Consider the following 27,395-nt stretch of genomic DNA (forward strand, 5'->3'; position numbering starts at 1 on the left):
TAGGGGAGGGAGAAGAGAGGTGAAGAAACAATCACGTGGCCTCACCGCCTGCACTTGGAGCTGTAGGTCGTTCTTCTCCTGCAGCAGGGACACCATCTTCTCCTCCAGCTCCTTGCGGCGAGCATCAGACTTCTCCAGAGCCTCTTTAATGCGCCCAAACTCCTCCTTCATGTTGGCCATCTCCTTCTCTGTCTCTGCACTCTTCAGCAGAGGCTTGATCTTAAAGTACAGTTTCATCCAGGGCCAGTTCTTGACCCCCATGAAGGCCCGAATGTTCCACTGGATTACCAGAAGGGCATCCCTGGCAAATAGAGGAAAGGAGAGGCACTATGAAAGAGCATTTCCCAAACTGCATTTGGCTTCCAGCCCATCTTTGCAAGTTTGTGGGCACCTTTGATCAGGAACCTTTCTTGTAGCCTTGATAAACACCCCACCTCAACATTACTGCACCGAACATGGAGTTGTTCAATGAACATTTATTAATTGATAAAATAAAGACAAGGGCAGTTTATATTTCTCCTATTGGGGCCTTAGTAGTAATGAAAGCTACTACTTATAGAGTGTTTTACCATGTTCAGTGTTTTAAAAAACTCAAATGTGTTAAAAATTATATTTTACACTAGAGGCCCAATGCATGAAATTGTGCAAGGGACTGGGTCCTCGCAGCCCAGCTGCTTTGGCCTTCGTAGCCCCACAACCCCGTGGCCCTACTCACTGATCATTCTGGAAGGTCCTTTCACCGTCTGGTCTAATTAGCATATTAACTCTTATTATATTGATATAGGGATATCTATAATTTATGCTATGAAGCATGCAACAAAAGGACTACCTATGAACCTATCACCCAAACAAGAACTAGAGCATTGCCACAGTGACTCCACCTGTGTGTTCCTTCCCGCCTCTTTCCTGGTTCCTCCACCAGCCACTATCCTGAATCTTGTGGTTTTTCTCTTCTTAGCTTTTTAAAAAATACTTTAACTATATATCTATGTATCTATAAACAATATGCCACTATTTTATTATTTCTGAGCTTTATAAAAATTGTATCACACTATATGTATCTTTCTGTGACTTACTTTTGTCTATTCAACAATATACTTTTAAGGTTGGAACATATTGCACCATGGAGTTGTAGTTCCCCCCTTTTGTTGCTGTATAATATTCTACCAAATGACTATACTATTTACTCATTTCTTTGTGAGTAAAAACTTGAGCTGTTTCCAGATCTTTGCTATTTTTACCAATGCTGCGATGAAGATTCTTTGTTGTCTTGTACACATGCAGGAGTTTCTCTATGATCATGCACTTAGGAGTAGAATTGATAAACACCCCCATTCAAAGATGATAAATTGTTCTCCAAAGAGGTTGCACTAATTTATACATCTATAAGCAATGAATCACACATGTCTTGATTTTTGTAAATCTAGTGTATTTAAATGGTATATCATAAGTCTCTTAATTAGCATTTCCCTAAGAAAAAAACTTTAAAAATCCAAAATGAGCTCTGGCCAGTGTTCTCAGTGGTTAGAGCACTGGCTTGAGCACCCAAGGGTCATGGGTTCAATCTCCAGACCCTCTAACTAGGATGCATATGGGAGACAAGCATTGATCTTTCTCTCTCACACATTGATCTCTCTCTCTCCTCCTCCCTCCTCCATTCCATTCTCTCTCTCTCTTAAAAAAAAAAAATCAGTGGAAAAATATCCTCAGGTGAGGATTAACACAAAAGATTTCAAAATGAGGTCCTAAGTGGTAAAGTCATTTGCCCAGACCAGATGATAAGTGATAGAGCCAGGATTTGAACTCAGGTCTTCTGACCCAAGCCAGTCAGAACTACTTGTCGGCTTCTTACATCTCTGGGGACATCTCTCCCTTCTCTTTTGCCTCACCTGCGCTCCACGATCTTCTTGAACTCAGTGCGCATGAGCTGTCCCCGAGCCTGGGCTTGAATGCGGGTGATGATGCGGCTCAGCCTCTCATCTCGCATCTCCTCCAGCAGCCCCAGCAGCCCCGCCTTGAAGAACACCTGTGGACAAGGGGGAGAGCCAAGGGTGTTGAAGCTTCAGAGAAGGGTATGCAGGATGGAGGAAGAGGGTGGAAGACCCTGGCTGAGCTTCCAGGGGACACATCACCTGCTCATTCCAGACCTGGCAGTGAAATGTGGAAGACAAGAGAGAAAGGAAGCCTGCCTTCAAGCCTTTGGGTTGAAACAGCAAGCCAGGAATCAGGGGTCTGCCCTCCAAACTCCCAGCTGCTCTGCTCAACATGGCTGCACGCCCTGCAAGTCCACCCTGTGGAGCTCCAGACTCACCTTGGTGTGGCCAAACTTGTACTGGTTGTGGTCAATGTCCAGGGAACCTAGCAGCTTCTCTGCCCCTTTTCTGCTGTCAATGAACTGCCCTTCAGGAATGGCCGCTGGGTTCAGGATGCGATACCTGGGAGGGAGGGGGCTGAATTCACCCATGTTCTGCACTGGCCAGCTCTTCTCACAAAATTTGGGCCACCTGCAGACTCTATTCCTCACAAAGGCCACCTGGGCTCCCCCTGCTCCCCGTACCCACCTCTGCCGGAAGTCTCCATAGAGGATACGGTTGGGAAAGCCTTTCCTACAGATGCGGATGCCCTCCAGCACGCCATTGCAGCGCAGCTGGTGCATGACCAGTGGGTTGTCCATCACCCCTGCAGCAGTGGAGAGGAGAGAGGGGTCAGCCTCAGGGAAAATGAGCCAAGTGCCTTTCCCAGACTAGACTCTTCGGCATGGCTCACCTGGAGCCTTCCGCTCATTGGGGATGATGCACCGCACGAAGTGAGGGTGGGTGGTCTTCAGGTTGGCCATCAGCTTGTTCAGATTCTCCTGGGGATGGGTGAGAGGAGGGAGTCAGGAGCTACAGGAACCAACCCCTTGGTCTCTGAGCCCTGGGCCCCAGACAGTCTGCCACCAGAACCCTCAAAAAGGCTAAGGACTTGACACATAATTTATGATGAGTTAAAGCTTGTGTAGAATTTACATGCCAAAATGATCAATCAGCTTGTGCTTCTTTCTTCCCCAAACTTAGAGCATTAGGTAATGTTGGTGCACCCCCGGCTCTGGACTGGGCCTGCCCACCACAGGTCCCTGGGTCCTCCTTACCCTGTGGACAGCTGACACTGTCTGAAAGGATGAGCCCTTTTTCTTGCTTCCTTTGCTTTTACTGCTCTCCGCCGCTAAAAAGAAGAGAAGGAATGGTGAACAAGAGCTTTAAACAGAGGAGCCTTAGGCAGGGGCAGGACTGTCTCACTAGCTGTGTGACTTTCTTATGTCCAAGTCTCAGTTTTTTGGTGAGGAGGGTAGTAAGTACCTCTAAAGATGTGCAGAAGATTAGATAAGATCAGCATCTAAGCATGTCACCAGTGCTTGCCACAACGCAGGTGCTGAAATAGTATAAGCTCTCTTCTTCACCCTCTTCTAACCCTACCCTTCATGCTTACATCTTCCCATTTTCTACTTCTGGTATTTCATCCTCCTCATTTCAGTCCATACCCTTCCTCTTCCTTTTCTGACCTGGAGGCTCATTTGTTCAGCGATCCTCTCAGAGTTTACTGAAACATCGTGCAGGCACATTCTAATGCTGGGCTCGGCTAAGTGATGTGTGTGTTACACTCACTGACATCAGGTGCTCACAATCTTAAGATGACACATGACATATATACCGATATCCATAACACAGTGGAACATACCTTTTTCACAGAAGGGGTACAGACGGACTACTGTTGCACCTTCTACCCCCCAATCAATGACTCATACACCCCCCCCCCACCTTTAGAGTCATGAACTTTGAAACAGTGAGACCCTGGCCCCTTGTACCTCCATAAGTGCTCTGGCCCAGTGCAGAGGCCGCCCTTACCAGCTTCAGCGGCTGCATATGAAGAGAAGAGTGTGGCCATGAGTTTGAGGGAGGACTTCTGGTACAAGCCCACCACCGTCTCATTCAGTGGGTCTTTGTTCTTCTCCAGCCAGCCCTGGATGTTATAGTCCACGGTGCCGGCATAGTGGACCAGGGAGAAGTGGGCTTCCTGCTTCCCCTTGATATTGCGAGGCTTCTGGAAGTTGTTGGATTTGCCCAAGTGGTTGTCGTACAGCTTGGCCTTGAAGGTCGTGTCTGTGGCCTTGGGGAACATGCACTCCTCCTCCAGGATGGACATGATGCCCATGGGCTGAGAGCATGGTGGGGAGGTAGAGAAGCATCAATGAGCACATACCAGGCTTTCAGAGTCCCACATTATGACAGCGCATCAGCCCAGTGTAGCTGACAGGCCACAGAGGGCCTGCTGTCATCTTTTGTCCTCATATAGGAAGCAAATGTTCTTGGACTTAACCTAAATCCAATTATATTCAAATCTGGCATATATAACCTCTTTCTGCCCCCAGAATACCCAATGAAGAACCATGTACCCCTAATCATCCTGCCAGGCCCCCAAGGTCTCTCAGCATAGCTCTGCCTTCCTGGATGGCTCCCACCTCAGAGGACAGTGAAGGCAGGGACAGATGTGTGTCAGAGCCACCAGACTGCAGGGCTGGCCAGACCCCTATCTATAGGACAGGGAAGAATTCTGCAAGAGGGTTACGGGGATCCAGGGTCTGCACAACATCCTGCTCTTCTGAAAGCATGGTGGTTCTTGACTTTTCTTGGGGCAAGAATCCTGTTGAAAATTTGATGAAGCAAAGACTGCCTCCCCAGGAAAATGTGTGTATATATACACACAGACAGACACACCCTCACATACACTCTTTTACATACAGTTTCAGGGGATTTTGAGGCATTTGGAAGCATGGTACCCTAGATCATCACCCAAAGCCTGTGGGACGCTTTCCTGAAGGACAGTAGCTAGGCTGGATGAGGGTCAGTGTCTCTGGATTCTGGTTTGTACCAGCAAAGCCCAAGGGCACCATGAGGGCAAGTCTTCACTGGGAGCCTTCCATAAGCTTCATGCTTGTCTCCCGAGTCTTTAGGTCAGAGGGGCTGAAGACGGGCTTTTCTCAGTGAAGGGGGAGAATGGGAAGCCTGCATCTCTAGTTTCAGCCTATGATCATTCTATGAGTGACACTTTCCATGGAGTGTCAGAGGGCCAGGAGTCCTCATTCACTACATCCCCCTCTTAAGACACAGATGTGACCACTGTGAAGACAAGGCCCTGGGAACAGAAGGAAGGGGCTTGTCCTCTGTATGCCTGTGACCCCCATAGTGGGTGGAAGCAGGAGGCTTGGGATTCTGGGGACTCTAGTTTCTTGGTTGTAGAAGGGATGAAACCGTCACTATGTTTGGGATGGTGGGGGAAGCAAACACAGTCAACGGGCTGAGGCGGCACCTTCTCAATGAGGTCGATGCAGGCCTGCAGGTCCATGCCGAAGTCAATGAACTCCCACTCGATGCCCTCCTTCTTGTACTCCTCCTGCTCCAGCACGAACATGTGGTGGTTGAAGAACTGCTGCAGCTTCTCGTTGGTGAAGTTGATGCAGAGCTGCTCGAAGCTGTTGAACTGCAGGGGGGATGAGGGCAGAGGCGGGTCAGGTAGGCAAGTGTCCGCATGGCTAGTAGGCTCAGCCCCAGGGTCGTGTCCAGCCCAGTTAGGACTGTGGCTGGTCTCTTCCCCTGTTAGGGCATGGAGGGAGTACCCTCTGAAGATAGGATGCTGACTGCCTCTGTCACTGCTGAACCCCACTTGCCTTTCAGCTGTCTGGCTTATGACCCACGTGTCAATGAGTGCATTATTGTTCCCCCTACTCCCAGGGCTCCCCTCACTCACATCAAAGATCTCAAAGCCAGCGATGTCCAAGACTCCAATGAAGTACTGGCGCGGCTGCTTGGTCTCCAGGGTGGCGTTGATCCGTACCACCATCCAGTTGAACATCTTCTCATACACTGACTTGGCCAGTGCCCCAATGGAGTAGTACACCTGCTGCACGCTCTGCCCTTTGGTGACATACTCATTGCCCACTTTCACCCGAGGGTGACACAGCCCCTTGAGCAGGTCGGCTGAGTTCAGCCCCATGAGGTAGGCGGACTTGTCGGCATCTGGTGGAAAAGAAAAGGAGTAAGCAAGCACTTTCAACAGACCCTCTTTCCCTGCCCCAGGGCCAGAGTCTTTCTGAAGCATTAGGTCCAACTCCAGTATGTGTCTGGGTCAGACTGAAGCCCAGGCCCTTCCATTCACCCAGAGCCTATCACAATGCCCCCATCTTTATGTCTGCTGGGTGTCTCTGGTCCAGGCCCTTCACTAGCACTGCGTTAGCATGTCCCCAAGCTCACTGCACCTCCTCATCTCTCCAGGGCAGGGATGGGAGGAGATGTGCTCTGCTCCCTTCCTCTTTCTTTCCCTTCCCAGGATTGACCCAGCATTGGGTATTGCTGTACTTAATCCAATGTTGACCAACTTGACTGACTGGCAAATTAAGTTCCTAACAGCATGTTGGACAAACCCCTCAATCCCCACCCCCAACTCCCAGCTCTCTAAATGTGCCATCCAACACATCACCTTTATTTAGAGGGAATCTGTTTGGTTTAATTTCAAGCATTTTGTGATAACTGGTGACATGGCTATCATGGCATCCAGGCTTGGCATTTGGATGTGGACAGACACAGAGAAGGGGTCCTCAAAGGTAGGGCAAGAGGAATATTCTCAGGTATTTGTCTTATCACTATTCACACCACATCTCCTTCTCAAAGAATTCTTGCAACAGCCTCGGAGGGAGCTGGAAAGGACTGCCCTCCATTTCACTGAGGAAGAAACTGGGGCCCAGAGGGGTGGGCCCTGGGTTGTGTTCGAACCCCTGTCCTGTGCCTCCTAACCAGCAAGGCACAGAGCCTGTGAAGGGCTCACCCAAGGGCTGGACACCCCCACATGCACACTGCATCAATGATGGGAATCTGCAGAGCTCAGGGGCTGTATTTTTCTGGGCTCTGGTAAGATTTAAGCATAGGAGGAAAATTTCCCAACTCATTTTTGGTTGGTATTGCTGGAGTTAAGAGGATTGGGGGAGGGGGTGTCTCCCTGTCTTCCCATCTTTCTCATGTCCCTCTTCCTCCTCAGCCCTCACCACATCCATCTACACCACAAGCCTTAGGTCCTCTTTGGGGACAGTGAGTGGCCAGAGGCTTGGCTAAGCTCCACCAGAGGAGAAAGCCTGGAGGCAAGGCTGAATAGGGAGAGAGTGGGGGCAGAGCCTGCCCCTTGGAAAAAGACTCTCCCTCTGGCCACCAGTTTGTCAGACTTCTGGTTTCCTCCAATTCCTCTATTGTTGTACCTAGCTCCTTAAGAATTGTTAAAAGGTACCACTTTTGGACAAAGTGTGGGAAACCCTGCTCCCAGGAGACTGTCTCCTCTTGACATGTGACACCCAGCTCCTCAGGCCTTCCCGGTGCCTGCCCTCCTGCCCTCGAACCTTCGGTGCCATCAGGCTCTGCCTGCTCTTCCCGCTGCTTCTGCTTGAACTTCATGTTTCCGTAGTGCATGATGGCTCCCGTCAGCTTGTAGACACCGGATTTCTCCTCAGCAGTGAAGCCCAGCACGTCAAAGGCACTCTGAACAGACCAAGAGAGGCAAAAAGGTGGTTGGAGTGGGTGATTCAGGAGCCCTCTGAAGCCCTCACACCACCTCCTCACTCACATCTGTGGCCAGGAGCTCCTCAGAGTCATCGATGGAGGCCACAGACACCTCTCCCTGAGACACGAAGGTATAGTCGTAGGGGTTGTTGGTGACCAGCAGCATGTCTGTCCAGGCAAGGGGCAGGGCAGGAAGATGTGGGAGAATGGAAGAGAGGCCCGAGAACAGTTAGCAAGAACTGTAGAGCAACTTCAAAAGAAATGAAAACTATGTGAAGATGAAGGGGACACAGGAGGGGAGGACAGTGAAGAAATGACACTTATAAGAAGGAGAGGCAAATGAAGAGGAGAATGAGAAAGCCAACAATGAGTAGGAGAAAATATGACAACAAAAGAGTGAAAAGGGAGGCAAGAGGTAATGCAGGCAGACCCAAATAGGGGCAGAAAGAGAAAGCAACTGAGCAGATGGAAGGAGGAGAGAGGTGAGTGGGGTGGCAGGCAGGGTGAGGAGATGGAGGGCACCTGCCCTGCTTGGGGAGGACAGTGGGGCAGCAGGGGCATGGGGTCGGGCTCACCCAGCAACTCTGGCTTCTTGTTGGACAGGATCTGGTAGAAGATGTGGTAGTTCCTCTCAGACTTGAGCTGGCAGATCACTCGGGACTTCTCTAGGAGATCTGAAGTGAGGAGAGGAGAGGAAGGTGGGTAAAGAAGGGGAGAGTCAATCAGCCAAAGAGTGATCAGGCTCCTACAGTAAGATGAAGTGGGTCAGGGGAAAACCACAGTTTGAGGAACAAAGGTCTAAACTTAAGCCAAGAGGAAGATGTAGACAAAGACAGAAGATGGAGGGGAAATGATAAAACAGGGCCACCCTCAGGAGAGAAAGCAGAGGAGGAGGACAAGGAAAAGTGGGCAGGGCTGCCTGCATACTCACAAGTCTCTATGTCTGCAGAAGCCAACTTTCCAGTGGCTCCAAAGTGGATCCTGATGAATTTCCCCTGGGGAGAAGATGGGACAAGGAGTGAGGGACTGGCCAGAATGGAGATCTTGGATCTCAACAACACAACTCAGAATTCCCTGGAAATGTAAATGGCCTGTTTGGGGGTCCCAGTTTAGTATTAATATTATCAACACAGGGATCTCAGAATAGAAACGTTGGCATGGGAATATGCACAGAGAGAATGCCTCCTGGTTGTACTTCTGATATGACCTTATGTAATCTTTTCAGTGGCTATTACAACCTGCTTCAATGACTAAGGGACTAGGGTTCAGACAGGTGTGGAACTTGCTGGCCGAGTATAAAGCTGGAGAATTGGCTCCAATGTCTATGTCCTTTTCCACTCGAATGTGGAAAAGTTCTGGAAACAGAAATAAGGAAAATCTAGAATGTGACCAAATCTCCTCCATTTCTTGCTATGGAACAGCTGTGGTTACTCCAGGTCTCTTTTCTTGAGTTCCCAGAACCCAGGGAACCAGGCTAAGTCAGAAGGAGAGAGAGAGAGAGAGAGAGAGAGAGAGAGAGAGAGAGAGAGAGAGAGAGAGAGAGAGAGAGAGAGAGATATCGAACCTGAAAGTTAGGTATGTAACATGACCTGGAATCAAACCTGCAACCTTTCTGATGTATGGGATGACACTCCAACTAACCAAGCCACCCAGCCAGGGCTAGCAGCCCCTTTTTTTGTCAAGGCCAGATGAGGCAGCGGTAAAGGGCACTCACAAATCGGGAAGAGTTGTCATTCCGGACGGTCTTGGCGTTGCCGAAGGCCTCCAGGGCAGGGTTGGCCTGGATGATCTGGTCCTCCAGGGTGCCCTGCAGGGGAAGCAGAACTTGGGAGTTCACCTCTGTCTACCTGTAGGTGCTGGAGTAGAGGGCAGGGGGCTGCTCTGGGCCTGGCGAATGGGGTTGGGGCTGGGTGCACTGCTGGGGAGGTTTTCCCCTGACCCACTTCATCTTACTGTAGGAGCCATTCAAAGGGCCATACCTGTACCCAGAGTGTGTGTCTTTTGCCAGGAAAATCTTGAGCAATGTCAACAGGGCAAGGCGCAGGGTCACCAGGGTCAGCCTGCCCAGACCCCTTCTCCCAAGCCTGTGGTCCATCCGTACCTTGTTTGCATTGGCACTGTCCTTCTTGCCACGGTCACCGATGGCTGCAATGCTGGCAAAATACTGGATGACACGTTTCGTGTTCACAGTCTTCCCGGCCCCAGATTCTCCGCTGGAGGCAATAGGGACCCATCAGAACCTAGGAGTCTCACTGATCTCCATTTGGAGCTTCCTAGTAGCACTGCCTCTCCTCCCTCAGAGTCCTGGCCATCTGACCTCCACCACCAGGAGAATTTGCCTATCATCATTGGTTACTCTAGCCCTCCTCTGAAAGCCCAGCACCCTGCACTCCTTTCAATCACAACCTTAAACCATTCCTTAGGAACCGCCTCGGTCCCCCAAGCGCCCCTGTGGGTGTGTGGCGCTCACTCACGTGATGAGAATGGACTGGTTCTCCCGATCTGGAAGAGAAAAGAGGACAGGCAGTGGGGTCAGGGCTGAGGGCCTAGGTCCATGGCTGAGGGGGCACAGGGCAGGGCCACAGGGCTCACCTGTCAGCATGTACTGATAGGCGTTGTCGGAGATGGAGAAGATGTGAGGCGGGGCCTCGCTCCTCTTCTTGCCCCGGTAGGCAGCCACCACCTCCGAGTTGTACACCGGCAGCCACTTGTAGGGGTTGACGGTGACGCAGAAGAGGCCTGAGTAGGTCTGGAGCAGGAGACAGACAGGTATGAGAGGCTGGGAGAACCCAGGACGGGCAGTGGTGGCTGGCAGGAGAGTCCCTGGTCACCAGCTGGTGCCTGTCTTCCTGCAGCTGACCAAGGGCAGGAAGAGGATGAAGGAGGGGGTGTGCTGGGCCCCTTGGGAGAGTGTTGACCTTCTCCCCTTGGCAATGTTGCCCTGCCATACTTTGCTCTTAGTCCAGGATGGGCTCCCTGCCATGTGCAGAATGCATTCACACAGCCGAAACCGGTTTGGCTCAGTGGATAGAGCGTTGGCCTGCGGACTGAAAGGTCCCAGGTTCGATTCCGGTCAAGGGCATGTACCTTGGTTGCAGGTACATCCCCGGTAGGGGGTGTGCAGGAGGCAACTGGCCAATGTTTCTCTCTCATCGATGTTTCTAATTCTCTATCCCTCTCCCTTCCTTTCTGTAAAAAAAAAACCAATAAAATATATTAAAAAAGAAAAAAGAAAAAAATGCACTCACATAGATCATCCAGGCCGCGTAGCGCTCCTTGAGGTTGAAGAGCACGGCGGGCTCGTGCAGGAAGGTCAGCATGGCCATGTCCTCGATCTTGTCGAACTTGGGCGGGTTCTGCTGCATCACCTGGTCCTCCTTCAGGGTCACCGTCTAGGGAGGGAGCATGGGCAGCAGGACAGAATGAGCATACCTCCCAGTCTGTAGTCACCAGCCTCACCCACTGGCCTCCCAGAACACAGGCCACAACCTGGCCTCTCTCCACCACTCTCCTCCGGCCAGTGCCCAGGCCCTGTCCCAGAGCTTCTCAGAAAGTTTGCCCACTCACCGTCTCTCCCACCCTGGAGACCATCCTAGAGTTCCTGTGTCTTGTCAGTACCTCAGACCCTGTGCCTATTACTATTACTGTTCAGTCCCCATTTGGGGCAAACCTGGAGAAGCTGTCACCTCTGCCGTCTGTGCACACCCCTCCCTGTGACTCCAGGGCAGTGCCTGAGGCAAACCTTCACCTCTACTGGAAAGGCAGCTCACCCAACCACCCTACCTCCACACTGGCCACTGTCACTGTGGTTTGATTGGCACTGGTGAGTTTGCCATGCTCTGTTGTCATTAGATTCTGCAGGCAGGTATTCCAGTATTTGTTACAGTGGAGGAAGCTGAGGCCTGAATAATTAAATGATGTGCTGGTAGGGTGGCTAGTGGTGGCAGAGCTGGGTAAGAGTCAAAGCCCCCAGTGGGTTGTGGTCCGCTATTCCACACCTCAATGAACGCAACGTTTAATCAGTGTGCCTGCAAGGCACATGGCTCTGAGCTGCACTGGTGACCAGGGGTAATTCTCAGGGCTGGTGTGAGGGACCAGGGACCCAGGGCTTCTGAGTGCCGGTCTCCAGCCCCAGGACTGAGCATTCAGCTAAAGAGTTCCTGCTCTTTGTGTTCACCTGGGTCTGTGGGTTTGCTCTTGGTTTGGGTGAGGGGAATTTGGGAGAGTTCGTTTATGGAGGGAACTGCGGCACAGAGAAGAGGGATGCAAGCTCCTGAAGAGAACTGTTTGATGTGACTATGCCTTCTATCAAGGAGACTCCTCCGAGGAGGAAATTAGCTGAGATTTCCAGCATCCTCTCGGGCAAGGGGTGTGCAATGCTGGGGTGGTGCCTGGCTACCTGCTCAGGTCCACTCTCACTCAGACCCTGGCTCCTCAAGGGGGCATGTCCTGCACCCCCACTGGCTTTGGCTCTTCTCCAGGACCCATCAGCTCCCACTGCAAGTGGCTTCATCCTGGCACCTCCCCCCAAACCTTTCTTCCCCTCCCCCTGGCCCTGTGCTTCACACACCTTGCCATTTTCGGTCTCAGCAGTGACCTTGCCCCCTTCCCTGGATATGATCTTGGCCTTGACAAACTCCTCCTTATCGTCAGGCACAAAGCACTGAGTGCGGATGTCGAAGGGCCGTGTCTGGGCCTCCAGACGCTCCTTCTCTGATTTTCGGAGGTACTGGGCCGCTGGCCCATAATCCGCCATCTGGGCATCCGTCATCTTGCTGCTTCTCTGTGACTGAGACAGGAGGGCCCAGGCTTCAGTGAGTGGCACTGCCCTCTGTACCCCCACTCCCTGTCCCACCTTCTCACCAACTGGGCCCTAACATTCTCCCCTCACCCCTCCTTTGAGAAGCACCTGGCTTGGGTCCAGCCCTCCCCACTCAAGTTCTGTTTCCCTTGCCCTCTGAAGTGACACCAAAGAGGAATCTCCGTGAGGGTCTGCGGGGGTGGAACTGGCTGGATCTTGCTAAAGGGATGTGCTTAAGCAGCTTAAAGGAGTGACAGTGAGCCCCTGGTCTAGCAACCTGCCTCCCAGGAGAAAATTGGGTGGTTCTCACCTGGTTTTCACCTCACAAAGAATCCTGAAGAGCCTGGACCACGGTGGAGCCAGAGAGGTGTAGTCCGGCAGAGAGAACAGACCAGGAGGATGAAGATCCGTGGAGGAAGATCGACCAGGAGAAGAGAGAGTGCGTGGAATCAGCGTTGAAAACAGAGAGAGGCAAGGAAATTAGAACACACAGCAAGAAGGAAGAGCAAAGGGGAGAGACATAGAAGTATGACAAGGACTAAGCGGCAAAATAAAACCAGGCAAAGAGAGGGAAATCATTAGAAGAGGGGGAGCAAGATGGAGACAGGGTGGGGAGGACATAGACAGCAGATGATGGATGCAAGAAAGAAATGCAGATGGGAGAAGAAAAGAGGTTTCTGGGTTTTTTTTCGGTGGGTTCTCCTCTCTGTCAGTGGGAACTTCCTGGGGCTGGAGAAAGGCAGTCAGTGCGAGCAGCACCTTGGGCCTCCCACCGACTCACACCCCATTCCCATGAAGGCAGAATCTCGCAGGTGAAAGCTCTGGAGTGAGCCACAGAGCCCCACCCAAACCCCCTCTTACCTGGTTCAAAGGAGTGTCTGTCCTCAGCAGCTCGCTCTTTTTATATCCCGCTGCCCCCACCCCCTTCCTAAATTTGGTGTCCTTCCGGAGGGACCCTCCCTCCCACCTCTCTCCTCTGCTAGCTCCTCCTCCCTTGATCCTTTGGCTCTGGAGGTGAGAGAAGGACAACCAGGCCTCCAGATTTGCCCATGAAAGGTCTGTTACCCCAGCTCCTCTGGCCCCAGGGCCTTTTTTTAGTCCTTGGGCACATTCCTCCCCTCCAAAGGACTGATGGGCAGATATTGGGAAGACAGGACCTTCTCACACCACTTCCCCCGCCCCACCAGGCCCTTACCTTGGTTATTTTTAACCTGAAGGGTGAGTTGAGCACACTGGGTGAGGGTCACCTTCTCTTGTAACCCAGATGGCTTGTCCCCTGCCTCCCAGCCACGGGCTCCCTCCATCTTTCTTACCCTCTCACATGGCCACAGGCTGGGGCGTCTCTCCCTCTGCCCTGGAGTCTTACAGAGCTAGGGACTGGGAGCTGGAGCCAGGATGCCCAGGAGGGAGTCTACTGCTTAGCTCCATGACCTCAGTGCTGTCCTCTCAGCACAAAGACTGTGTCCTGTTTCCTTCTGTTCCCCAACTTTTTACAAAGGTGTCCTCCCAGGCACCTAAGGCTGTGCTGCCCTGGGGACACATCTGGAGCCCCCCAGCCCCTCCTCTGATGTTCCTGATACAGTACCCATTGTCCAGCCTCTCAAACAGGAAGGTGGATCCCTCATGCAGCTCAGCAGATCTGTACGTAGACTCACAGTCCAATGACCTTACATATGGACTTGACTACCACACCCATTCTTAGCCACACACATGCAGAATTTTCATACTTATAAACTGAAGCTTGAAAATTTTCTTACTTGCTGTGATGCACACTGATATGCACACTTGTACATCCACGTTTGCACACATAAGCTCTTACTCTCCCTCTGCCACCCTTTGCTCCTGGTGGGGGGCAGCGAGGGCATGGGGAGAGTCCAGAAGCATTAATCCCTGGGGCCTGAGGGAAGAGGGGTTGGGGTGGGGGACTTCTCCCTTCCGCCTCTCTGGACTGCCAGAGAGTACAGGTGCTGCCCCGCTGGCTGGGGCCTGGCAGGCCTGGGGATTTGCACCAGTTGGACCCTAGCCTGTGTGTTGCTTGGGGTGGGGGTGGGGTGGAGCTCTGCAGTCTGCCACCCCCTCCCAGGTAGAACTCTGGTGCCCCTTCCAACCCTCCTGAGGCTCATACTTACATGCCTTCCTTCATGATGTCCCCAAGTGCCCAGAGCATTAAGGCCCCCCCTCCCCAACCTCCACAGATGCCACCTCTCAGAGGCAGTAGGTGTCAGGTCTTCTGCAGCCGTGCCTGTCATGACTAAGCGGACATTGTGTTCAGAAAACAAAGCCAGCCTCCCCTGCTCTGGCTTCCCCACACTCTCACACCCAAGAATATTCTCCCAGCCCCACCCCGGCCCATCTACTGTCACCTCTCAATATAGCTCAAGTGCGGAGGTGGGTAGGACACACAGGGGTCACATTCTCCGGGTAGGGGAGCTTTCCATTAAATATGTGGCTTCTCTCCCAGGGTCCCCAACTCCCTGGGACCCTCCACTGCCCCATTATCGGACTCAGGAATACACAGTTGTCTCCAGAGGACTTATATGCTATATCCAGTGTCCTGTAAGTCAACGCCACATCCCCATCTCCTGCAGGTGCATATGTTAAATTGTTACCCCCAAGGGAGACAGGCCACCTGTCCCTAGCTCTAGGTCACTTGAGGCTCCATTGTGCAAGCTGGGGGGTTAGCTCTTGGCTCAGTGTGTCACTGCTTGTTCCCATGGCGCTGGGGACATGATAAGGGGCTGAGAACAGCAGGTCAGACTGGGTCAGGTCCAGGTGACAAAGATAAGGCTTTGTCCTCAGGAAACCCTGTGTTCCCAGACTTCATGTAGGTGGCGAAGGGGGTGAGGGATGGCAGGAAGTTCTCATTGTCTCCTATGGAAGGAGGGGGAGGGAAGGGGCTAGCTTGGTTCCAGGGCTCTGCCCCCTCTGTGTTCTGGTTTGCCCTCTTCCTTTCTTAGGCCCCTTCCACTGCCCTGGCTCTCACATCCAAACCCGCTCTTCATCCTCCCTCAGCTGCTTTCCAAAGCAGCTCCTCATTCTGCTGGAAGTCCTGGAGTGCAGGGGCATGGAATGGAGACTCCTGCCACAGGTAGGGGATGGGTAGGTAGGGCACCAGGTAGTGTCTCTGCCTGGCTCCTTGGGTTTGTCTGCCTCTGTGTTTGACCATCCTTTCCCTCTGCCTGGTTCCCTTGCTCAAAGTCAGAGCTGGCATCTGCCATGTTTCTGCCTGTCTTGGGGTCTGACATGTGTACATTTCATGAGTCTCTGCCTTCTCTAAGCCTGACCTCTGCTTGCCCTCTGTCATCTCTGCCTTTACGTCTTCCTCCAGAGTCTTCATTGACCTCTCTCCAATCTCACTGTTTTCCTCATCTGTCCTGATTTTCCTTGCATCTGAAGGTGACCCAGTATTCTTTCCTTTGTCCGGGATCACCCCCTCAGCTCTTCCGGCTCCTCTATCCAAGGCTCACCCTCCCGTCTCCTCTCCCATGCCCTCTTAGCACCCTCCCCTCCTGTGGCTCAGCTGCCAGTTCCCTCTCACACCCACTGTTGCTGCTGTTCTCTCAGTGACCAGCTCTTGCTCTGTCTTCTGCTGTGGGAGCGTAGATTCTCTGGGTGTCCCTCTTTTTTATCTACCAATATCCTCATTGCTCTCCAAGTCCTTCCTAAGAAGAGGAGTGTCCTACGGTGGGAGAATGGGAAAGGTGCCGGGAGAAAGGTGGGAGGGCCTGTGGATCCTTTCTCCTCACTTGCAGCATCTTTTCTTTTTGTTGGTTTTCCTGGTCCTCCTGACCCCCGAGTTCCCTCTCTTCACTGTCACTTCCTCAGGTCTTTCCTCTTCCCTTTCTCCCCTCTCCCTTCCCCTCCTATAATCAGACACTGGCATCCCTCCTTCCTGGGATAGGCCCTTGCCCTCCCTCTGACTGTTGTCTTCAATGCTCAGAGGTTGGGAAGGAACAAGAGGTTGGTTGGGAGTGGCTGTGTGTGGTGGGGTTGGGGAGGTTCAGTCTAGGGTAGAAGCAAGGCTTCAGGAGCATCAGTAGGAGACCGACAGTCCCATTGCTCCCTGAGTCCTGGCCCTCTATGGCCTGTCCTAGGCCTGTGCTAAGCAGCCCAGGTGTGTCAGTGACTCCAGGGGGGCTGGAGTTTAGTTGTAGTGGGGCTTGCTTCCTCCTCCCAGTCCTCCATCTACTCAGCCCTCCTCTTCCCCAGAGTCCTGCTAAAACATGACTCTCCCCAGTCCCTCCTCTACCTGCCTCCCCTGCAGATGCCCTGCAATAAATGAGCCAAAGATTCCCCATTTCCAGCAAGTCTGGATGAGGAGGGTCTTTTGAACAGAAATGATAGTGGGAAGAAATGAGAGAGAAGAAAGGATGGAGGGTGCCAGGCCCTGGGAGAGAAGGAAGAGATGAAGGTGGGCTGAGCGTACAGTTGTCTTGGTTAACTGGGTAGAGGGGTGCTGGCCTCCGGGGTTGGTTGGAGACAGTAGAGGCTGTGTCTAGAAGAGTAGTGGGCTACAGTTGCAAGTCCTTGTGCCCTCTTAGAGGCCTGACTTGTCTGTGGTTTGGGGGTCATTACCCTAACTGCCCAAGGGACACACCTCAGAGGGTACACACTGACCCTCCTCCCCATGGCCCAGTTCCAGTATTGTCGATGGTGGTGGTGAGGTAGCATTGATCAGAGCTGGAATGTATGGTCATTGCAGATGGGTTCACATGCTCTAAGCGAGTCCTAAATCTCCTTAATTGCGATTGTCTCTGAGCCAGGGAGAGGGCTGGGAGGAGAGGTGAAGGGGAGCTCCTTGGGGATGCTCAGAGCCTCACAGGCTCCTGGGGAGGCCTCCTTGGTCTGACCTGTGAAGCTGCCCCTCTTCCCTCTCCCCTGTGTCCCACCCCTGTGTCTCAGTCCCTATGGCTGGTGGGCAGTGAAGAAGAGACCAGAGGCAGGATCTCACTTCGAGGAAAATAGCTTTATTCAACTTCCTCTAAAGGGCTGCTTTGCAGGCTCCAGGACTGGGATTCTGTTGGCATCCTCAGGACTGAGCAGATCAAGAAGCAGTGACGAGGCTACTCCTCATTCAAGCCCTTTAGAAAGGAAACAAAGTCCAACTTAGCTCTAGAAAGGTGGGCGCTGGGTAGGGATGGGCACAGAGAACCAAGGGGAGCCGGGCACTTGGTGGGGTGAGGGACTGCTGTGTGTCCTGGCAGAGGCCCCGTGGTGTTGGGAGATGTGTCCTAGGGGTCGGTGAGGAGGGGAAGAGATGGAAGGTAGGCTCTGGGGTCTGAGAGGGAGCTGTGTGGGTGAGGACAAAGGGTGTTCGGGATCCCACTTTAAGATTGCATGACAAGGTTATAGGCTAAAACTAGTTGAAAGTGGAGACTAGCAGTTGGGGGAAACAAGCTGGAGTCCTCACAGAAGGAGGACTTCTGCATATATATGCAGTGGGGGTCTTCTGGAGTTGCTGACAAACCCTAGGGCTGGGGTTTGCAAAGTCATTGAAAGCGAGAGCTGGAAGAATCTTAGAAATCACAGAGGATGAATCACCTTGTCCTCTAGGGCCTTGTGGCTTGGTTGTGGGGAATGAATAAGGAGGAGGCATCCCTTGTGTGGGGGCTGAGTCTGGGCACTGATGTGGGAGGGTGTGCTACCATGGGGGTCACTAATAAGGCCTGGGGGTAGGAGTGAGGAACCCACCTTGGGGCCAATGTCACGGCTCTTGGCCCGCAGCTTGTTGACCTGGGACTCAGCGATGTCGGCCCGCTCCTCCGCCTCATCCAGTTCATGCTGCACCTTGCGGAACTTGGACAGGTTGGTGTTGGCCTGCTCCTCCTGCAAGGGTTTGGGGGGTGGGGAGTGGGGGGAAGAATGAAGTGAGAGAGGGCTCACGGTCAGCCTTCGAGCCAGGGGCACTGGCTCCAGTGTCCCTCCTCAGTCCCCAGCAAGGTCACTCACCGCCTCCTCTGCCTGGCGCTTGTAGGCTTTGACCTTCAGCTGCAGCTTGTCCACCAGGTCCTGCAGCCGCAGCAGGTTCTTCCTGTCCTCCTCCGTCTGGGGCCAGGAGAGAGGATGGCACAGTCACAGGAGGCATGCCCCCTCCCTTCACTTGTCTTTTTTACCCTGAGTGTAATATCCTGACCCAGTTCTACATTTAAGTTCTCCTTATAATTCCACCCCCCCCCCAACACACACACACACACACACACACACACACACAGTATAAATATTTTTAATGGTTTGTACCAGGAAAGGGTTTAGGGAGCTGATAGGATTTTCCAAATTGTGCACAAAATTGTATGTGCATGCTGCTTCAGGGAGCAGGCCCTCAGAGGTCCTAAGGCCCCACAGAGGACAAACCGCTCAGTTCTAGAACCCAGCAGGTGCTGGCAGGGACCTGGACTGCAGGCTTGTGGGCTGGAGGAATGTCATAGACTTGATAGAGATTAAGGACAAGTGTGCTTAGAGGGATGGTGACTTTCTGGATTGGACAGAAACAAAATCTAAGTGAGAGTCTGATTCTGGAAAATACCATGGAAAGCTGAAGTCTATACCTCATGTATGAGTGAAAGTTCTGCAGTTTGTTTGAATGGCTTTGGCATGTTTTCGGTGTATGTTAGTGGTAATGGTGCCAGGCCACACACTTGCTTTCTGGTGACCTGTCTAGAGAGGCCTCTGTCTGGAGCTCTGTGTGTCCCAGGGGCTGGCGGGGGTGAATGCTCAGGTGGAGCTCTCAGCCAGGAGTCGCAGAGACTAACCTCTGAGCCAGGGGACACTCGGGGCAGGACAGGGATCGGGATGTGGAAATGGGCATCCAGGGGTTGCATCCCACCCCTTTCCCTGAAGAGGCTCACAGAGAACACTTCATTCTCTTGATTGGTTGTCACCCTGGCCTCAGGCCATGGTGCAGAGAGCCCAGCCTGGTCGCACCTGGTAGGTGAGCTCCTTGATGCGCCGCTCACTCTTCCTCATGCCCTTGACTGACTCCACGTTGCGCTTCTGCTCGGCCTCCAGCTCGTTCTCCAGCTCCCGCACCCGGGCCTCCAGCTTCTGCAGCTGCTTCTTGCCGCCCTTGAGGGCGATCTGCTCAGCCTCGTCCAGCCGGTGCTGCAGGTCCTTGATGGTCTGTTCCATGTTCTTCTTCATGCGTTCCAGGTGGGCGCTGGTGTCCTGCTCCTTCTTCAGCTCCTCTGCCATCATGGCGGCCTGTGGGTAGGAGAGAGGTGTGAAAGAACCGAGGCCCAGGTCTCTTCTCCCTAAAGGGTCACCTCTTTCCCATCCTGGCGTTTGCTTCCTGAGGCCCTCAAACCCACGAAACTGCAGAGTCACCTTGTCCTTACAGCACAGCGGCCTAGCCTGGACCCAGAGCCCTTGTTCATGTCTTTAGGGGAGGCAGGAAGGTGCGGGGGCACTCACATCCGTGATGGCCTTTTTGGCCTTCTCCTCAGCGTTCCTGCACTCCTGCACCGCCTCCTCCACTTCTGATTGAAGCTGAGACAGATCTGCATCCATCTTCTTCTTCTGGTTGATGAGGCTGGTGTTCTGAGGGCCGGGGTGGGCAGAGCATGACAATCACTGAGCATCATGACCGGCTCCAAACCTCACTTGCTGGGTGCTGCAGCCTGTGCTTCCCTCCAGAAACGCCCAGGGGAGCTGCTCACCTGGGAGTGCAGCAGCTGCACCCGCTCGCTGGTCTCGATCAGCTCCTGCTCGGCCAGCTTCCGAGACCTCTCCGTCTGCTCCACCACAGCCCGCAGCTCCTCCAGCTCGGCCTGCAGCAGGTTGTTGCGCCGCTCCACGATGGCGATGTTCTCCTTCAGGTCATCGTTGACTCGGACTGCGTCGTCCAACTGGATCTGGGTGTCCTGAGGATCAAGAGGATGAGCATGAGGGAGGAAGCTGACCGCTGGGTCCATCGGAACTGTTACACCAAACTGGATGCTGGTGGAGAGCCCATCGTGATGGCTCAGGAGGAGCCTGTGGGTTGCCTCCCAATGGCCCTGGGGCAGGAGGGATTGGGAGTTGTAATGGGACATAGGCGCCCAACTTGGCCACATGGAGGCCTTCCCCACTCTGGGCAGCAGACTTCTTGCTTCCAAGAGTGTTCATGTACCTTCAACAAGCTCTGGAGGCTCTTGACTTGCTTCTGGGCCTCGGTGGCAATGCGGTTGGCATGGCTGAGCTGGATCTCCATCTCGTTGAGGTCGCCCTCCATCTTCTTCTTCACACGCAGGGCCTCATTGCGGCTGCGTGTCTCCGCGTCGAGGGAGCTCTGCAGTGAGTCCACCACCCTCAGGTGGTTGCGCTTGGCTTGCTCCATCTCCTCGTCCTTCTCAGCCAGCTTCCGCTCCATCTCTGCCTTGATCTGGTTGAACTCCAGCTGTGCCCGGAGGATCTTGCCCTCCTCATGCTCTAGGGAGGCCTAGTAGGGGGGTGGGGAGAGAGGATCTGAGGCAGAGAGTCAGGGCATAGGCTAGGGTAGGGGTCTGTCCAGGAATCATAGATACAGAGTGAATTCAAGGGTGGTGTAAGTAGTTCAGTCAAAAGGAGAAAGAAGAAAAGAGAATTTGAAAGGGAAAAAATAGGCATAATAGAAGGTGATTTAAGCCTCACAGAGCAGAGCTAGCAATGAAGACAAAGAGGAAAATGAAGAGGAAAGGTGTTGCCAAGGAAACAGGGAATCAGGCACAGAATGTAAAATTCCCCAAGAGGGAGGCAGAGGTGGAATAGGGAGGAAAATGAAAACAGGAAATCTTTTCAAAGATGTAATAGGTACAGTGTTTGTGTGAAGGAAACTGAGCGGCCTGTTTGCTCATTCCACAATATTTGTTGAGTGCCTACTATGTGTCAGGCACTGATCTAGCCTCTGAGGATGGAACAGTGAACAAATCAGACATCAGTGAGATGAAAACTGTGACAACAGCTCAGAGCTCCCCCCTCCTCCACACACACCTCGGCCTCCTCCAGGGCTGACTGCAGCTCCATCTTCTCAGCGTCCAGCTGCTTGCGGACCTTCTCCAGCTCATGGATAGTTTTTCCACTGGAACCTAACTGCTCAGTCAGGTCAGAGATCTCCTCTGTGAGAGGGGCCAAACAACTCAGTTGGGGGCTGCCCAGGTCCATGGGGAAAGAACATGCTCCTTGAAGGCCCTGTGTGGTGCCAGGAGTGGCCAATCTTCCCTCCCCTCCCTGGCCTCCTGCCCCAGCGCACCCTGAAGGTTCTTGTTTTCCCTCTTGAAGGTCTCCAGGTGCTCCAGGGACTCCTCATAGGCGTTCTTGAGCTTGAAGAGCTCAGTGCTGAGAGAGCGAGCCTCCTTCTGGGAGGACTCCAGCTCCGACTGCGACTCCTCATACTTCTGCTTCCATTCTGCCAGGATCTGCAGGGACAAAGTCTGACTCACTGCGCAGCCCCCTGCCGCACCTTCAGGGGCTGCCCAGGCCCCTTGCCTGGGCTCAGCCTCCTCCCTGTCTCCAAGGAGTTTGCTCCTGGCCTCATACTGATGCTGGTAGCCCTGCTCTGCCCCCTGGCTGTGACCCCACCAGGACCCACCTTGTCGAAGTTCCTCTGCTTCTTGTCCAGGGCGGCAGCGGCCGCGTTGGAGCGCTCCACATCCACCATGAGGTCCTCGATCTCGTTCTGCAGTCGGTGCTTGGTCTTCTCCAGGGATGAGCACTTGGCATTGACGGCCTCCACAGCCTCCTCAGCCTCCTGCAGCCGCTGCGCCAGCTTCTTTCTGCCCAGAGGGGTGGGAGGATGGTAGAAGAGGGGGGAAGGATGGAGGAGGGGGTATTTGGACAATACAAGAGGAAATGACATGAGTCTTCTGGAAAACGGATCCTTAGAAATTCAGAAGCTGTGGGAGAAGCCTGAGGATGGGCCCCTGGGGGCAGAGGACTGAGTGGCAGAGTCTCGGTGGCAGGGTGTGAAGACCCACAGCACCCAGGAGGGCCTTCTGGGTGGCATCCCTCTAACCCTGGGCCAGCCTTTAGGCTGCAGACAGGGAGGGCACCCGAGCTTCTGCAGGCCACCCCGCCTTGCCTTGCCACAGCACCTGCCCCAGGTGGGAGCACTCTGCCCTCAGACAAACCTTTTGTTCGTCTTATATTCGGATGAGAAACATAATGCGAGCAAAAAGCTTCCCTGAGAGGAGAAGGATATGGGGCCAGGGCAGGGTCCTCCTGTGTTGTCAACACCTAGCTAAGCATCCATCCCATGTACTCAGTGGACTGAGGATGGAGCTGCACTGCGTGCTGCCCGCAAAGAGGCCCCGGGCAGAGGCGGGCTGCCTGGGACTCACTTGGCCTCCTCGAGCTCCTCGGTCCGCTGGATGGCGTCCGTCTCATACTTGGTCCTCCACTGGGCCACCTCCGAGTTGGCCTTGGACAGGACGCGCTGCAGCTCTGCCTTGGCCTCTGTCTCCTCCTCGTACTGCTCACGGAGCAGGTCGCAGTCGTGCCGGGATGACTGCAGTGCGTGGGCCAGGGCGTTCTTCGCCTGGGGAGGTGCACACCAGGAGGTGGGCTCAGCTTTCCCCATAAAGCATCAACAGCCCTTGCCCATCCCCTCACACTATTTCAACAGCTCCCCATGGCTCACCTAGCTCTTCACTCCAGCGGACCTGGAATGGTTTGCTGAGTACTAATAAGAAAGTATGCCCATGTAGCACTGCACAATTTACAACAAGCTTCATGCCCATCACCCCTGTCCCCTCACTGCAGCAGGCATTATCATCCTCACTCCCATTTTGGGGGGAGGAGACAGAGGCTTAGAGAGGTTAGGTGGCCAGTTTGATTAACAGTCACAGCACATGCCCCAGTGGCAAGATCACCAACCTCTAAGAGCCAGGTTAGAATTTGAGCACTGACCTTTTTTAAAAAATATATATTTTATTGATTTTTTACAGAGAGGAAGAGAGAGGAATAGAGAGCTAGAAACATCGATGAGAGAGAATCATCGATCAGCTGCCTCTTGCACACCCCCTACTGGGGATGTGCCCGCAACCATGGTACATGCCTTCGACCGGAATCAAACCCAGGACCTTTCAGTCCCCAGACTGACGCTCTACCACTGAGCCAAACCGGTTTCGGCGAGCCCTGACCTTTTTAAAAAGTCCTATTCTTTCCCCCTTTTCAGGAGCCCAGCAAAATGCTAGAAATAGGCTCAAGTGAGCTCCTCTCTCCAGGTTCAGATTGCCCTGCTAACCCAGGACCCATAGGCATCCTTAGCCTATGTCCTCCCTCACATCTCTCCAGGAAAGGCACCAGAAAGCTTCAGGTTGGGGATTAGTCTTAAGAGGCATGTGGTGGGGTCTAGGCTATTATCCTTTTTAGAATTCTGGGAGAAAGGAAATGGGATGCAAGGCCAATGCTATGTTCCTGGCATAGGGCCTCACCTTGACCTCCTCTTCCAGCTGCCGCTTGAGGTCCTCCAGCTGCTGGGTGTAGGTGAGCTTGCCTCGGGTCAGCTGGGAGATCAGCGCCTCCTTCTCATCCAGCTGTCGGGACAGCTCACCTGGAAAGTCACCGAGACACACTCAACTCTTGAAGGCCAGGCACTCCTCTCTCCCCTGATCCTTCTCCTAACCCTCAGGCTCCATTCTCTGGAAAGGTATGTGTATGTGTCTCCCCAAGGCTGGGGTAACGCTCACCATTCTCAGTTTGCAGCTTGGCCCGCTGGCTGGTGAGGTCATTGACAGAACGCTGGGTCTCCTCAGCTCTGCTCCGGTGCTCATTCATCTGGTCTTCCAAGGTCCGGCACATTTTCTCCAGGTTAGCCTGACAGAGGAAGGAGAGTCAAACGACTGTTTCAGGGGGCACTGAAAGGAGTTTGATGGAAGCAATTAAAGGAGAAGGAAGAGGCACCCTGGTCAGTGTGGCTCAATTGGTTGGGTGTTGTCCCATGCACCAAAAGGTTGTCAATTTGATTCCCGGTCAGGACACAAGCCCTAGTTGCAAGCTCCATCCCTGGTAGGAAGTGTGCAGAGGCAGCTAATCAATGTGTTGTTGTTGTTGTTGTTGTTGTTTTCTCTCTATCCCTCTTCCTACCTCTTTTACTAAACATTAATAAAAGTATTATTTTTTTTTTTAAAGAAAAAGAGAAGGAAGAGAAAAGGCACGGAAGGGAGAGGAAAATCAGAGAACAAGATAGAAGAAGGAAAGTGGGAAACTGAGCCCTTAAATAAAAGAGGAGACATGTGGAGATGGTGGAGGGAACTGGAGGAGGGGAGAAGTTAAGCACAGGCCCACCTTGGCCTTGATGATCTGCTCCATGTTGGAGGTGACATCGTCCAGCTCCAGCTTGAACTCACTCTTCTCCTTCTCCAGCTTCTGCTTCACACGCTGCAGGTTGTCAATCTGCTCACCCAGCTCGGCCACGCTGTCAGCATGCTTCTTGCGCAGGGCTGCCGCTGTGGCCTCGTGCTGCAGCGTGGCCTCCTCCAGGTCCCGCCTCATCTTCTGGAACTCAGCCTCACGCTTCTTGTTCATCTCAATCTGCACAGATGTGGCCCCGCCAGCCTCCTCCAGCCGCTCACTGATCTCCTCCAGCTCCCGGGACAGGTCTGAGCGCAGCTTCTCCACCTTGGCCCTGGCAGTGCGCTCAGCCTCCAGCTCCTCCTCCAGCTCCTCGATGCGTGCCTGGGCCCGGACACAAAGGGCTCACTGCCTGGAACCCTCCATGGGAGCCCCCTCCCCCGGCTCTAGAAGACTCCTGGCCTGTCTGGAACAGCAAGTCAGTTTAGTTCTACCAGTGGAGATATGGAAAGAAAAGGATTTAAGAGGGAAGGTTTAGGCAGCCAAATTAGCCTTTCTTTAGGCCAGAACATTATGCATTCTCTTTACTGAAAGTGGTTGAAGCTTGCTCTTGAAGAGGGACAAAGACACCTAGGTTCTAGGGATAGTTAAAGCAGTTAGTGGGGAAAATAATGAAAGTTAGAGTAAGAGAACCACGTTTGTTTGACTGGACAACTAAAGACCCAACAGTGTTTGCTCTAAAAGTAATAAAGGACATCATAGGCCATTAGGGCTGAGGGAACCTTAAAAGTTACCAAGTACGTGGGAGGACAGAGATCTGGAGTGGGTTTCCCTATGATCATTAGCTAATCCATACCTGAAATAGGAAGCCAAGATTTCTGCTTCCCTGACCAGTGAGCTTTTCAAGGTCTCTTCCTACATCATCCTTGGGTCACCCAGGCCCTCATGGAGGTGTTCCATGGGGAAACTAGGATAGCCCGGTGCCACCCTTGATGGACCCATAAGCAAATGTCTGTGATGCTGGGGAGAAGACAGCCTGGAGGAGGGGGTTGGGAAGCTGAGTCTAGTGCCCGCTCTGGGCATCCCAGACTTTACCTGGAGCTCTTTGAGCTTCTTCTGCAGCTGGATGCCCAGGGCCTGCTCATCCTCAATCCTTGCATTGAGGGCGTTCAGCTCAAAGTCCTTCCTGTGGGGAAGGAAGGACGCTGAAGCAAGGGAGGTTGTTTGGACTCTAGAAGGGCCCACCTGTGGTTGGAAATGGTAATAAAACAAATGAACAGCAGGATTTCAGCAGAAAAGCAACTTCCAGGGCTGATGGAGTGTCCATCAGCTGAAGGATTGTATTCCCAGAGGAAATGTGATGGGAAGAACATCACAGGTGGAGTGATAGAACCTGGGCTCTGAGGGACTCTCCCTCTTTGGTCTGTGAAATGAGAGGGTTGGACTAGATGTTTCAAAGGCCCCCTTTTAACTCCAAAGGTCTTTAATTCTGTCACTCTAACTTTGAATTTGGTTAACATTTCTGAACCTTTGTTTCTTCTTTAGTAAATTGGGGTTTAAAATGTCATCCTTTAAAGGTGGTTTGAGGATCAATGGGATCATATATTTAGTCACTCATCCAACAAATACTGTGCCTGGGGGCGTGTGGAGACTCCTAGGCTGATGTAGCCCAATGACGATGTGGAGACTCAAAGCCCTGACTCTAAAGCACCATAGGATCCTTGATTACCCAAGCATGTTCTGCAGGCTCACTGTTTACCAAGTTGAAAGTAGAACTATACATTTTGGAAGGACTTGCAATTAGATTTAGAACCACAAGTTCATGAAGGAAAAAAAAAAAAAAAATGGCCCAGATCCTGCATAGCTCAAGTGTGATGGCTGACCATTTCTCTGTGGCTCTCTGGGCTCTCCGTGAGGGCTTAAAAGAACTTTCTTGAGAGGCTTTTGTGTGGAGCATTCCTCCATGTTAATAGCTGGTCTCCAAAAAGATTTGTGTATAAAGGGGGTGAGCTGTTATTTTCCATCCCTTTTAAGTGCTGAGTAGAAAAAAGGGCTTGAGAGATTCAAGTTAGTCTTTACCAGGGAGAACTGCTGGACCCTGATGTACATGTCTGGGGGAGGAAAGAGCTCTGCTTGGAAGCTTTGACCTCAGTTTTGTACCAACTTATTGAATCTAAAGGAGGCTGTTACCTCTGAGGATGGATGGCTTAGGTCAGCTTACACTATCATCCACAGAACAGGGTGCTGGGCTGGGAAGGAAAAAAGGCAACAGGGAGGAAGATACGCTACTTTTTCAGCCGCTCATCCAGCTGTTGCTTGGCATTCTCTAGGTCCATGATGCCCTCCTGGGTCAGTTTCAGGTCACCCTCCAGCTTCCGCTTTGCTCTCTCCAGGTCCATGCGCACCTTCTTCTCCTGTTCTAGGGACCCCTCCAGCTGGTGGAAAGAAGGTCTTGTGTGATGCATGAAGAGAAGTACCCTGACTTGGTTATTTGAAAGCTCAGTCACTCCTGTGGTTGGGGGGTCCCCAGAGATGCTCAGGACTTGGAAAAACTTCCCCTGAGTGGGCCAAATGTTACTAGGGGCCTGGGAGTTTGCCTAGCATATAGGGATGCTCAGTAATTGATAAAATGATAGAATGAATGACTGTGGGATGAAACCCCAAATCTGCATACCTTCATTCTGCATAGTATAAACACCTACTAAATTTCAGGAGCCATACTAAGCACTGCAGAAACGAAACTAAAGGCAGCTCACATTCTTATGGCTGAG

The 27,395-nt window shown here is 52.7% G+C and overlaps 1 protein-coding gene across 5 annotated transcripts in view; it reads right to left on the reverse strand.

The window, feature by feature from the left end:
• Positions 1 to 27,395, reverse strand: part of LOC118725393 (myosin-7) — a 52,205-nt gene that overhangs the window by 12,010 nt on the left and 12,800 nt on the right. For 2 of the 5 annotated variants that reach the window (XM_036449145.2, XM_045584643.1), the window contains 18 exons: positions 10,829 to 10,972; positions 10,173 to 10,329; positions 10,055 to 10,082; positions 9,682 to 9,793; positions 9,295 to 9,387; positions 8,512 to 8,575; positions 8,156 to 8,254; positions 7,645 to 7,748; positions 7,421 to 7,559; positions 5,785 to 6,053; positions 5,347 to 5,517; positions 3,885 to 4,194; positions 3,131 to 3,201; positions 2,767 to 2,854; positions 2,562 to 2,679; positions 2,312 to 2,435; positions 1,890 to 2,026; positions 46 to 301 (listed from right to left, as the gene is read on the reverse strand). In XM_036449145.2, coding sequence (XP_036305038.1) covers positions 46 to 301; positions 1,890 to 2,026; positions 2,312 to 2,435; positions 2,562 to 2,679; positions 2,767 to 2,854; positions 3,131 to 3,201; positions 3,885 to 4,194; positions 5,347 to 5,517; positions 5,785 to 6,053; positions 7,421 to 7,559; positions 7,645 to 7,748; positions 8,156 to 8,254; positions 8,512 to 8,575; positions 9,295 to 9,387; positions 9,682 to 9,793; positions 10,055 to 10,082; positions 10,173 to 10,329; positions 10,829 to 10,972 — 2,484 coding nt within the window. Of the gene's footprint in view, positions 1 to 45; positions 302 to 1,889; positions 2,027 to 2,311; positions 2,436 to 2,561; positions 2,680 to 2,766; positions 2,855 to 3,130; positions 3,202 to 3,884; positions 4,195 to 5,346; positions 5,518 to 5,784; positions 6,054 to 7,420; positions 7,560 to 7,644; positions 7,749 to 8,155; positions 8,255 to 8,511; positions 8,576 to 9,294; positions 9,388 to 9,681; positions 9,794 to 10,054; positions 10,083 to 10,172; positions 10,330 to 10,828; positions 10,973 to 12,150; positions 12,370 to 12,691; positions 12,775 to 17,328; positions 17,463 to 18,072; positions 18,208 to 18,330; positions 18,427 to 19,302; positions 19,579 to 19,788; positions 19,915 to 20,033; positions 20,238 to 20,485; positions 20,795 to 21,324; positions 21,450 to 21,583; positions 21,750 to 21,922; positions 22,107 to 22,670; positions 22,868 to 23,765; positions 23,885 to 24,020; positions 24,148 to 24,618; positions 25,009 to 25,719; positions 25,811 to 26,913; positions 27,060 to 27,395 lie in introns of those variants that run through there. The other 3 variants (XM_036449154.2, XM_036449174.2, XM_036449164.2) reach the window with 3 other exon arrangements.

The sequence above is a fragment of the Pipistrellus kuhlii genome, unplaced genomic scaffold (assembly GCF_014108245.1).
Source record: "Pipistrellus kuhlii isolate mPipKuh1 unplaced genomic scaffold, mPipKuh1.p scaffold_m20_p_1, whole genome shotgun sequence".
Classification (NCBI taxonomy): domain Eukaryota; kingdom Metazoa; phylum Chordata; class Mammalia; order Chiroptera; family Vespertilionidae; genus Pipistrellus; species Pipistrellus kuhlii.